Genomic DNA, 12013 nt, shown 5'->3' with positions numbered 1-12013 from the left:
TATTTTCTGATTACCTAAATACGTCAGAGCAAAACTTGGGCCTTCGCATCTACTACACCTCCGGGATGGAGACGGCATGCTACCTCTGCATCCCACCTGACTTATCGAGACTGCTCGTGCAGAAGGATGGTGACACAGGCCTGCTTCTACAGCAGCTGTGAACCACTCTGATGGCTTCTGAGATTAGGGGATTGAGAAGAAGATAGGGTAATTTGTTTTCAATCTATCAGGATAGCACAGACTCCTTCCACTGGAAATAAAACTCATCAATGACTACCATTTTTAATAGTGGAGAAATAACACAGATCTTAGATTGAGGCAGGAACTTGGACACTGATGAACTTGGGCTATCAATGCATCCTAACATTCGCACCTAAATTCAAGATTTTTTAAAAACCCACTAGGCAAATACTGTCCTGTTACAAAACACAATAAAAAAATACACTTACCCGAAGAATTTCAAAAGCTGACTGGACAAGGTCCGCGTCTCTACTTTTCCAGATCACCTGGTTCCCCATGAGAACATGCCAGGCCAACATGCGAAAAGATGGGGCACCCAGGACCTGAAAAAGAGTTCAGTGCTTTCTGCCTTGAATTTTCTTTCTGTCCAATTGACATTATTTGTGTGTCTGTCTAGAAACTTTCTTGGTATAGTGAAGGAAGATGGGTCAGGAGAAAGAAAATCACTTATCTTCTCAGGATAGCTGAGTAACTTGTTCAAGGTCAGAAAGAGGCAGGTAGAAGTCACCAGATTTGCACCTAAAAGCCTGATCCCAAAACTCTTGGCATATTTTATAAAATCTCTTTCCCAATTTTATTTTCAAAACCTTGAAGGAGACAAAAGATGACTGGACAAGGTCCATGTCTCTACTTAGCTTTTTGCAACATTTACCTTCTCTCTGTATACACTTTATTTTGTTGAACCATTTGAAAGTTAAGTGGTAGGCATCATGACACTTCAGCACCCAGGAAGAACAAGGGCTTCTCTTACACAAACCCAATACACACCACACCCAGAAATGCCACACTGATGTAATAAACTCACTGTCCAGAGCTCTAAATCTCTAACAGTGTCCTTTCTAGCTACTATTCTCTCAATCTAAGAGTCATTAAAGGATCATGATTGCTTTATTTGTCCTCTCTTTATTCTGCTTTAACTTAGATCAACTCCTCTCCCCACTCTATTTTTTTTTTTGAGAGGGGGGTAAAAACAAATTTTATTCTAGAAATTCAAGAAAGAAAAAAGAAGACTGTCGGGTTTTAGTTGCCTGAACTCACTATGGGCCAAAAGAGTGTAATGTGACTTCTTAGAATATCTAATCTAGATCCCATTAATGAAAGCAGGGCATCCAGAATAAACAAGGTGTTAACTCTAGGTGAGTGGGGCTGTGTCTGCCTGAGTCACCACTGGATCCCAGACACCTATTCAGGGCTGACAAGGGAGGCTCACAGGGAAATGCTTATTCCCAGGCTCAGCTCTGGGTCCATCCCACCTTCTATTAACTTCCATGATGTTCCATTTTGAAAGAGTTCTGTCGGTTGTCTCATGGTTTATAAACATGGCAAAATAAATAAATAAATAAAGGCTATAAAACTACCTTTTACTAAACCCAATAGCCTCAAAGTACTCCCACCTCCAGTGGAATCCTTCAAACTTTAATCCACATAAATAATCAACAAGGGCAATTTCAACCAAATACATGATTTCAATGGATAACTGTTTTTCATCCAGAAATCCTATAGAGCAACTGCCGTTAAATTGGGCTTTACTCCATTTTCCAAAAGAGAAATAACTATCTTCTGATAAAATTCATGGTTACTATTAAAATACAGGAAAATGTTATAAAAAGGGACAACCTGCCCTCATAATCTAGTGTCCCTCTCGCCTGACCAAATAAAACCATGGTCAATATTGTTACCTGTGAGACATCTGTTTTGTCCTTAAAATACAGATATACAGTCATTATGTGCCACATAATGATTTTTTGGTCAACAACAGACTATATACACCACAGTGGTGGTCCTGTAAAATTATAATAGAGCTGAAAAATTCTTATCACTTAGTGACTTCACAGCCATTGTATCATAGTAACACAACACATTACTCATGTTTGTGGTGTTTGTGGTGATGCTGGTATAAACAAACCTACTGGGCTAACAGTTATATAAAAGTATAGCACATACAATTACAGTAGTAGGTTACACCATCTAGGTTTGTTAAGTGCACTCCACAACGTTCACGTGATGAAATCATCTAATATCACATTTCTCAGAACATATCCCCATCGTTAAGCAGTGCATGCACCACCCTATACAACATATTACATGCTTGCTTTCTTGTGCTTAATGATATTCCATTGTTTGGATGCAATTCTTATGGTTGGATAATTCAGATTGTTTCCGATTTTTTGTAAGAAGAGCCATTATTTTCAATATGCAAAGTATCTAGGCTGCATGCAAAAAAAAAAGTGCTTATCAGTTCTTTTAGAAGTTTCTATAATGACAAGATTAGCAAACAATGAAAAAAGCCAACCATCCAGGCCTTTCTTTAAAGAAATCACCTATATCATCACTAAAAGGGGAGCACTGATCCTGTGGCTAAGATACCTCAGATGCCCAGTGCCATCTTCAGCCACTCACCAAGAAGGTTCGGTTACTTCTAAACATCCAGTCCCTGTTGGGTCTCGAACAGGATGGGCCCAAAGAACAAAGTATGTTAGATGGAGATGAGCTAGAAGGAGAGGACTGGGCTCTTCTCCTGAGCTTCTGATTATAGCTCTATCCCTCTGCTGCCTACCTGCCTCATGTGCCGAAGGGACTTAAAGACAGACAACTTTCGCGGCTGCCAGTTTCCACAGTCTAAGTGCAAGGAAAAATCTGTTGGGCATTTGGTCAGCTCCCGCCCTTCTGCACCCTCTGGCAAGACAGGGGCTTTTTCCTCCTCTTCAGCCTCAGAGTTGTCCCAGCTTTCTGATTCCTCTTCTAAGTCTGCAAGACAGATGACCAAGAGAGTTAGGAAACATACTGCCCTCGGATTCCTTCAGTCCCTTGATGCAATAGCCTCATTACGTGACTACTTCAGCCCAAGGCATCTCATGTTGACCAGAGAAAGTTACTGATTTTTAGTTTTGGTCAGTTGTCTATACTACGTGTTGCCCTAGGAGCCTTGTGGTGGGCCAGGAGAATTCAGTCTGCTGTATACTTAGCCCAGAGCCTCGCTCTACATTGTAAAGCACACATCTGCAAGACTGTGAACTGTTCACTGCAGTGGAAAAATTCAAACAAATGGTAAGAATGACAAGAGCTCATATTTACTGAGCATATCCTCAATCAGGCTTCCACACATTATTTCATTTAATCCTTTCAATTGTCCTGAGGTCATTACTATTCTCCCCATTTTAAAGACAAAGAAATATTTGTTATTTTAATTAATCTTCATGACTATCCTCACAAATGGTGAGACCCATAAGGTAGAGGCTGTACCCATGCACGCAGAACACACAGGCAGTATCTGAAGCCAGGTACGTCCAGTCCCAAAGTGTGTGCTCCAAATCCCTATGTTCATCTTCTTTTGTTACCAGAATATAATCTAAGACATGACAGCAAGCCTGCATGCCTACATTCTATCTCTCCAAAAAGTTTATCTCCTGATACACTTGGTTCTCTGTATAAATAAACCTCACCAACAGACCACTTTTGCTATCTTCACTAGCCTAGAAATTTGTAATCAATACAATAACAAACAGTTATAGGGTCAACTGATCCATGAGGACATAGATTCTGAAAATTACAACTTATTTAGAAGGTCAATCATTTGCAAATTGAAGTACATCGAGCATTATTAGTAACGAACTACACACAGCACACACCATAAGTCTATCTTACTCAAACCTGCAGTTGAGACTATGGACCTAGATCATCAAAAATGGAATCATCTCTGAAGGAAAAGCACAGCCCGGATCACGATCAGAAGTTCCTGGGCTGGTATTTGCAGCACTAGAACTCCCTGGGAAGTTATTCAAAACACAGAGGTCTCTGAACCCCAGACATGAAGATCTGATCATGAACCTGGGGAGGGTTCCAGGTATTAGTGAGGTTTGAGAACCACTGCCCTTGATGGGAACCTTAGGTCCAATTGAAGTATAACATTTTATTGTTAAAGAACAAAGAATAAGAGACTTTCTAGAAAACCTCCAATCAATCGATCCTCTCTAGACTGATAGCCTTCACAGTGGGTTTTTCTAACCAGACTCTTTCATGTGACTATCAAGGAAACTGAGACAGGAAATCACGATAAAAACACCAAGATTAAAGGGGTTATTCATCCCCTTTGTCAGCTCTTTCTGCCAGCATGGTGGAGGGGCCAGGTGGCTATGACGGTCCCCAGTAGCCACTGCAGGCAAAGGCTTCCAGCACAAGCACCTCCCAGCTCACCCGCAAGCTTTTCCATCTGAACCAAGGTGTCCTCAGTGGGCGCACCCTCCAGGAGCTTCTCAGTCAGCCGGCTACCACACGCTTTCAGGAGCCTGGAGAACAAAGTCATAATGTGTTCTTGCCAAAAGAAAAACTAAATCTGAAGCCAATCAAGCCTCTTGGTCTAACTACCAATTTATAGAAAATATAGAAAATAGCGTAAAAAAATGTGTTGAGCAAAATCATGACGATACGATCAACCAAACCTAAAAGGGGAATTCTACAAATGATCCAGGTCCTCCAACAAGAGACATGGGAAAACCCAGAGGGGGTGCAGGACTAACTGTTCTAGACTGAGAAATTTAGCACAGTCTGTGTATTGTGCTCTGAACCTAATACAAAAGTCAATTCTGAGACAAAATAGGAAAAGTGAACATGGATTGGGCTGGATAATATTAAGGAATAAATCCATTTTGTTGGTTATGATAATGGTTTCATGGCTGAAATGATACAAGTAATATTTGCTTTAAAAAATTCTAGAAAAAAAGTGACGAGACATATGAAAAAGCAGTAAAATGTTGGTAACTGCTAAAGCTGGATGATAGGGTACATAGTTCCTTGTACTATTTATTCTACTTTGGGCTGTAAAAAGTTTTCTAATAAAAGTTATTTTTAAAAGAGGAATGTATGTTGGATGGGGAGACAAATAATTTCTCTTTAGTTCGCAGGTTGTCGGGACTGTACTCAAGGATCTCCATCTAAGGAGACTCACCCACACCAGGACCTTACACAGACGAGACCCTACGTTTCAAGCTGACACTGCACAGGAATGAGAATTTGGAGGAGTCTTTGGAAGGAGTTATATCTTGCAATGGGAGAACAGAAACAATTTGTGGCGAGATGACAAACTGTGATGGTTTCAAATATGTCCACAAATTCATCGACTCTCCTCCCTTCAAAAGATGGAGACTAATCCTTTCCTCTTGACTAGGCTGACCTTAGTGACACAGCACACTTCTAACAAACATCATGTGCTGGAAGTGTCCATGTGTGACTGCCAAGGCCGGGTCATGAGACCTTGTAGATAGATCAGACTTCATTCTCTCTTGGATTGCTCACTCTGAGGGAAGTCAGCTCATATGGCCCAGGGCAAGGAGCTGAGATCTCCTGCCCAGTCAGCACCAACCTGCCAGCTCTGTGAGGGAGCCAAACCTGCAGATGATGCAGCACAGCTGACCAAAAACTCCTTAGAATCTGAGCCAGAACCACCCAGCTGAGCCACTCTCCAATTCTTGACCTACAAAAGCTGTGTAAGATACATGCTTATTGTTATATACAAAGAAGGGAGGAGATCACTAGTCTTGGAATGGGAACATCATTTAAAAAATATCACTGGAGTGAGTTCTACCTAAACACATCTTGCACATATTTGGGAAAACTGAACCTAGTTCAGTGCTCATTCACAAGTACATCCCACAGAGGTACCCAAGGAACTCATCCAATGACTGTTCTCCCCAAATTCATGCACAATCCAACCAACATACCGTGACTGCTCTTATTCTAACAGTTGCCAAAAGACCTGAGAATCTCATTACCAAGCAAAGGAGGTGTGGAGGCAAGCCCACAAGTTGTCATCACTTGTCAAAGATGTCAGTGAACGGGCAGCGTTGCCATTCCTTTGGTGCAGAAATGGTGTAAAAGCCGTGTTCATTCGCTGGGCACGCTGTGGGCATCCAAACTGCTCTGCTTCAAATACCTGAAATGCAAAGGGAAGGGGTAACCCTTTAACAAAACAAAACCAGTTGAGCAGCCCAGCTCATTCACAGCCAACTTCATCAATGCTACTCCTGAAGACTGTCCAACTCTGCTCCCTTGATGCAAAGTACAGAAAATGCCCAGTCTCATAATTCTAGACAGAATGGTCTGCTTCCCTAACTAGATTAGAAGCCACCTGAGAAGCGGAATTGGTTAAGGATTTCTCTTATACCCTCTCCTACAGCCAACTCATTAGGCACTTGACAGGTATTCAGGTAACATATGTGCTCGAGGTGGTCATTACTGATATTCTCCAAGTATTTCTAGTCCTCTCCCTTCCAGGGACATAGAGGCATTCACTACCCAGAGCCTGTGGGTGGGACATGTGACCAGTACCCTTCATGCCCTCTAGCAGGAAAACAAGCCAACATTCAATATGGCTACTGCTCCATCTGCCAAGACGCCTACAATAAGCTGATCCCTCACTTCCCTGCAATGGACACAGAACATGAACAAGAAAAAAATTGTGGTTTTAAGCCACAGAGGTTTGAGGGCTGTTTGTTGACAGAGTATAACCTGGCCTATCCTGAGAGATGCAATGCCACAGCTGGAGGTCTATGTTAGGTGGTGGGTCTGTAACACAATTAATGACCGGGCTTTTGAAATGATGGTCAAAGGAGGCAAAGACACCAGGGATAAAACCAGGGCATCTGACTACAGTAAAGAAGCCAGAGCTGAATGATAATCAGTACGAGAGATTCAGGAGAGACCAGCAAAGCAAGCAGGACTGACTGACTGCAAGGCTTATGGCCACAACCCCGACTCTGAAGCCAGGAGACTACAATTTAGACAGAGCAGTGGCCACAGGACCATGTGCTCTTACCCTCTTTCAGTGGACATCTCCTCTCCCACCACCACCCACTCCCCCTTTATCTGGGGTCACCTTGAGTGCCTTGCCCTGGAGTTCATCGATGATCCCTCGGATCTTCCCAAGCAGAAAGGGCCAGGAGTTGATGAGGTAAATCCGGTCCATCATGATGGCAATGATGCTGTACCAGCGCTGAAAGCCCCTGGCCAGGCTGTCTTTGATGAAGAAGGTGTGGCTAAACACAAACCCATGCTGCTCATCCCCAAAGAAGATAGGGCCTTCACGGCCAGGGCAGACCTGGGACAAAACAACCACCACAACAAGACACAGTCCTCTCCTTGCTTCAGTAATATGAAATCAAATCCTCCTGTTCAGGTTTTTTTTCTGCCATTAATTATAGGGAGAGTGGGAAGGGTAGGGATGAGAAAGGAAAACTTCACTTTCATCTGCTCCTGGGGTCAAACTTTCTAAAGATAACGTTATTAAGGAATACAAGAACCAGTAAAGTAGGTTCATTACTTTTTCTACCTTGAGCCATAAGTAATTCTTGTACAAATATTAACTCTCTCTGACTCAAATTTGCCAACATCACTCACCCAGAATATAATAGAGAGCTGGCAGGTCAAAACAGCCAATGCAGCATCCATGTAATAAAATCTGCATACTTTATTTGTAGGAGAGAACTCAGCGCTCTCTCATGACACAGTCACTATTCCTTTACACAAAACTCTATCACATATGATCATCTGCCTGCTAGCAGATTAGTAGCAGGAAATAAAAAGGGAAAGAGCCGAAGGTAGGCACACAACAATAAGTGAGACCTAAAGATGAGAGAGCTAGGTGTGTCTGACCAAGTGGATATGATGACAGGAAGTTTCAGAACTGGATTATGAATTCTTTGTGACAAATAAAAACATAAAAGCTAAGACTCAAATTCAACAACGGCAACCATGGAATTTAGAAACAAATGGATTCATTCTTTAGTAGGGTCTAAGAGCACATGATGATTGAGAAAATAAAAAAGGTGATGTTTGATGTGATAAACTACATATCTCAGAAATATTCCCTATTTTAGAAACATGTCCATGAAGAATAGACAAATAACAAAGGTTTGGTGCTTAAAGTGATAAGCTAGCAACCATTTAGAAAATTCGAATCTAACATAATGTGTTTTGGAGTTCTGGAGACTAGAGGCCCCCCTGTGCTCCCTGCTCACTGATCTACTCATCCTCCTCATGACAGGACTGACTTCTGTCTTCCTTTCCATAGCCAACACTGAACCTGTTCAGGGCACTGTGGAGAGTGTGAGATCTCTACAGAGACAGCTGCCTCTCTGCCTACATCATCGGTGCTCACCTCACAGCTCAGGCTCCGCACACAAGCCTGGCGGACAATGCTGAAAAGCTGGGGGTGGTTGGGGTGCTGGTGACTGACATATTTAATTGAAGTCTCTTTATCATGACTGATATACCCGGGATGCCCTGCAGCAAGTGACCGGCAGCCCTGCCCACAAGAAGGAAAAGAAAACCAGTTAGTCAGGAAGCAGCAACACACTATCTTATTCTTACGCAAATTTGAAATAGAAAACTCAATCTGTTTTTATATAAAAATAAATGGCTTGTAGAGTTATACTTATCCGAGAATTTCAATGTTTCCTGAATAGGATAACCAGGATGCAAAGATCACAAAGGTTGTCAGAGAGCATGAAATCTACTCGACTGAGCACTTGTGTAGCAGATATTATGAAAAGCTCGGCGTACATTATCTCATTTAATACAAAGCTCATCCCTATGAGATAATTATAGTGCGAATCCCCATCATACAGAAGGCAAGCTGAGGATTATAGCTGTTAAGTGGCTCACATAGTGCTCTGTGCTGGCATCTGTTCTTGGTTGGTCCTGACATAACCACTTGGCAGGAGCTTGCAAGTGGGCCTCAGGAGGAGGCCTCAGACGTCAGCATTGGTATGAACAAGAATCCACCACCACCCCTGATGTCCTCCCCCAGGAGGTCCCACACACAAGCACTAACACAAGCCCCTGAAGAAACATCCCCACACCTGAGAAACACTTGCCTCACACATGTCTGACTTTTTAGGTCCTGGGCTGCTGGATTCTGCACTGGCTCCTTCTGCTGGGCTGTGAGTACGGATCCGACTGCTCATCTGAATGCCACCTTCCTCCTCCTCGGCCTGTTCCCCTTGGCCAGGGCTGTCCCCGTTCCCAGCCCCTTTTGGAAGAGGGGCATGCAGAACTTCAGTACAAAAGAGAGTGCGGGGGCCATGGAGCTCACAGAAGTGACAGAGAGCAACGATGGCATTCATGGTGCCTTGGAGATAGCACGAGGCCTGTGGAGGGGGGAGGGAAAATACCATCAACTGGCCAATGCATGTTCACACTACAGAACCTGTCAGTCCCTGGCGCATAGGGACTAGGTAGGTGTTGTCAGTGGGTTTCCCATCCAGGAGAGGTGGGTCACCCACCAGGCAAACTTGGCTGAGCACTGACTCTGTGCCAGCACTGCACTGAATGCAGGAGAAATAAGAGACAGACAGACAGACAGACAGACAGACAGACAGACATGGTCCCTGCCTATGAAGAATGACAACGAAAGAAGAAAAACGTAATTCAATGATCACACAGAAAACTCTTCCATTAGAACAGTGAGAGGCCTACAGGGTAGACAGAGGGGAAGACGTGCACGAGTGATGATGCAGCAAATGCCACCACTAGCTGTTGAGCACCTCCTATGAGGTGGACAATGTTTTAGGTAATGTGATGCTGCCTGCATGGTGCTTACCTTCTAGGAGGGGAGGGACACATGAGTAACTGCTTACTCTTATGGGGTGATGGCATTAGAAATAAAAGTACAGATGGTCCAGGGCAGAGAATCACCAGAGGAGGTGGGATGCGATTTCAGACAGAAAGGCTCCCTAATCAAGAACTGAAGGAACAGAGGGAGCCATGGGGGGCCAAGCAGGGGGCACGATTGGGGATCTGAGTGTTCACAGAATTGGGGAATGAGGGCAGGAAACTAGGAGGACGCAGACCCTTCTCGGCCATGGTAAGACCCTGATTTGTTTTTAGAAATTAGAGAGCCTTTGGTGGGTTCTGATTTGAGAAACATGATACATTTGAATCTTATTTTCAAAGCATCATTCTGGCTGCTGTGCAGAAAACAGACTTCCAAAGCCAGGATATAAGCAGGGAGACTAGTTGTAACATTCCCACTATTTCATGTGAGATGAGATGGTGGACACAGCTAGGTGAGCAGTGGAAGGTGGTAAAGATAGTTAGATTGTGACTATATTCCCAAAGCAGAGCCAGCAGACTCTGCTCATGGGTGGACTGTGGAGTGTGAAGAAGGGAACAAAGCTATTTGGACCAGTAAGGAAGGAATGTGAAAGATAGGAGAAGGAACAAGTGAGGAGGAGGCTGAGAGCCCAATGCCTGTTAAGCCTTTGAGTGAAGATGATGGAATATGGAGGTAGCTGAGTGGGGTGGCCCCTCTGGTAGGGGCCCCCAGAGTTTAAATATGAAGGGGAGGAAGAGCTGGCCAGGGTAAGAGAATGACAGGCAGAAAGGTGAACTCCAGTGTTACTCCAGAGACCAAGAGAACAAAATGCAAATTATAAGAGGAGGCAGCTTTCCCAAGCTGAGAGCTGGGCTTGGGCAGCAAGTCTGGTAGATTGTCCACTGTAAGGGAGAGTAAGGGATGTGGATGCAGACACAAGTGCCCTCTGGTTGGGAAAATTGGGCAAGGCTTTAAATGTGGGAGCACGTCCATTGGACTGACAAACAGAAGAGGTCTGGAAATGAGAACACAGGAGCAAAGCCATAGAGGTTGGACAGTGGTGGCCCAGCTTACCAGACTCATGTGACACAGAAGGGCCTGGAAACCAGGCTAAAGAGGGAGAATGTATTCTCCAGACCCACGCTGTCCAATACAGTACTCATGAGGCAAATGTGGCAACTTAGATTTAATTAAAATGAAAAGCCCTGTTAAAGCCCTGTTCCTCTCACTAGCCACTTTTCATGTGTTCACTAGGCACATGTGGCTCACAGCCACCATTTTGAAAGGACAGTGTAGATCATGGAGCATTTCTATCATCATAGAAAAATTCTGTCAGACAGCCTTGCTCAAAACAGTGAGAAACCATTTAAGTTTTGAATGTTTGACTGAGTTGTGAACACTGGCCAGGTTCTACACTCTCTTCTCTGGTGGGGATCCCATCCCCCATCACGGAGGGAAACGTCAGACATCCTCTGTACTCATCCTCTAGTAGGTAGGCATGGGCATGACCATAGCTTGGCCAGTCAGAGGCCCTGCCTGGGACACTGAACCTAGAGGAGGGAGGCAAAGCAGCAGACTGTGAATATGCACAGTAGGGGTGGGAGTCCCCTGAGGGAGTGCATCCTGCGGAGCCACATCCTCAAAAACCACTTGTGGTGTGTCCCTGGATGTGCCCACCAAGTAGCCTCCCTGCTGGTGTTCCCTGCTCAGGGCCTGCTTCTCTAGTCTGCTTGCTACTTCTGCCACCCACCTGATGCTTCACAATGAACCCCTCAGTTTATGTGGGCTGCCACTGCACCCATCCTTCTACCTGAGGCAGGGGCTGGAGTTCAAGTTGTTACGGTGGGAGTGGTAGGGGCCAACTCAAAACGAAACATCTAAAGAGAAAGTCAGATGAGCTGACACCAAGTCAGGTCTGGAGATCAGACATGGCGACACTAGGGTGGCTAGAAAATATGAAGCACCAGGATAAAAGTTGATTCTGGAGGGAAGTTGGCAGCGGGAAAGGAGACAGTTTAAGAAATAGGAGGACATTAGGTGGAAAGCCTTGAGAGTCTTCTCTGATTCTGGACTACAGCATCAGAGAAGGCAGGGCTGGAGAGAAAAGTCCCCAACACTCCCTACAACCTTTGCCTGGTTCACTTCTCCTCATCATTCATCTTCTCCTTGTGTGTCCCCTACTAG

The 12013-nt window shown here is 44.3% G+C and overlaps 1 protein-coding gene across 5 annotated transcripts in view; it reads right to left on the bottom strand.

The window, feature by feature from the left end:
* Window positions 1-12013, bottom strand: part of FLCN (folliculin) — a 22555-nt gene that overhangs the window by 5308 nt on the left and 5234 nt on the right. For 4 of the 5 annotated variants that reach the window (XM_023530022.1, XM_023530024.1, XM_023530021.1 and 1 more), the window contains exons 2-8: window positions 9096-9383; window positions 8393-8539; window positions 7112-7333; window positions 6009-6169; window positions 4435-4526; window positions 2798-2988; window positions 450-563 (exon numbers count right to left, since the gene is read on the bottom strand). In XM_023530022.1, the coding sequence (XP_023385790.1) occupies window positions 450-563; window positions 2798-2988; window positions 4435-4526; window positions 6009-6169; window positions 7112-7333; window positions 8393-8539; window positions 9096-9359 (1191 nt within the window). In that variant the 5' untranslated portion in view covers window positions 9360-9383. The remainder of the gene's footprint in view (window positions 1-449; window positions 564-2797; window positions 2989-4434; window positions 4527-6008; window positions 6170-7111; window positions 7334-8392; window positions 8540-9095; window positions 9384-12013) is intronic. The other variant, XM_011359107.2, reaches the window with a different exon arrangement.

The sequence above is a fragment of the Pteropus vampyrus genome, unplaced genomic scaffold, assembly GCF_000151845.1.
Source record: "Pteropus vampyrus isolate Shadow unplaced genomic scaffold, Pvam_2.0 Scaffold44, whole genome shotgun sequence".
NCBI lineage: Eukaryota > Metazoa > Chordata > Mammalia > Chiroptera > Pteropodidae > Pteropus > Pteropus vampyrus.
Note: the sequence above shows the minus strand (reverse complement) of the source record. Positions and strands in the feature narration are given on the sequence as shown.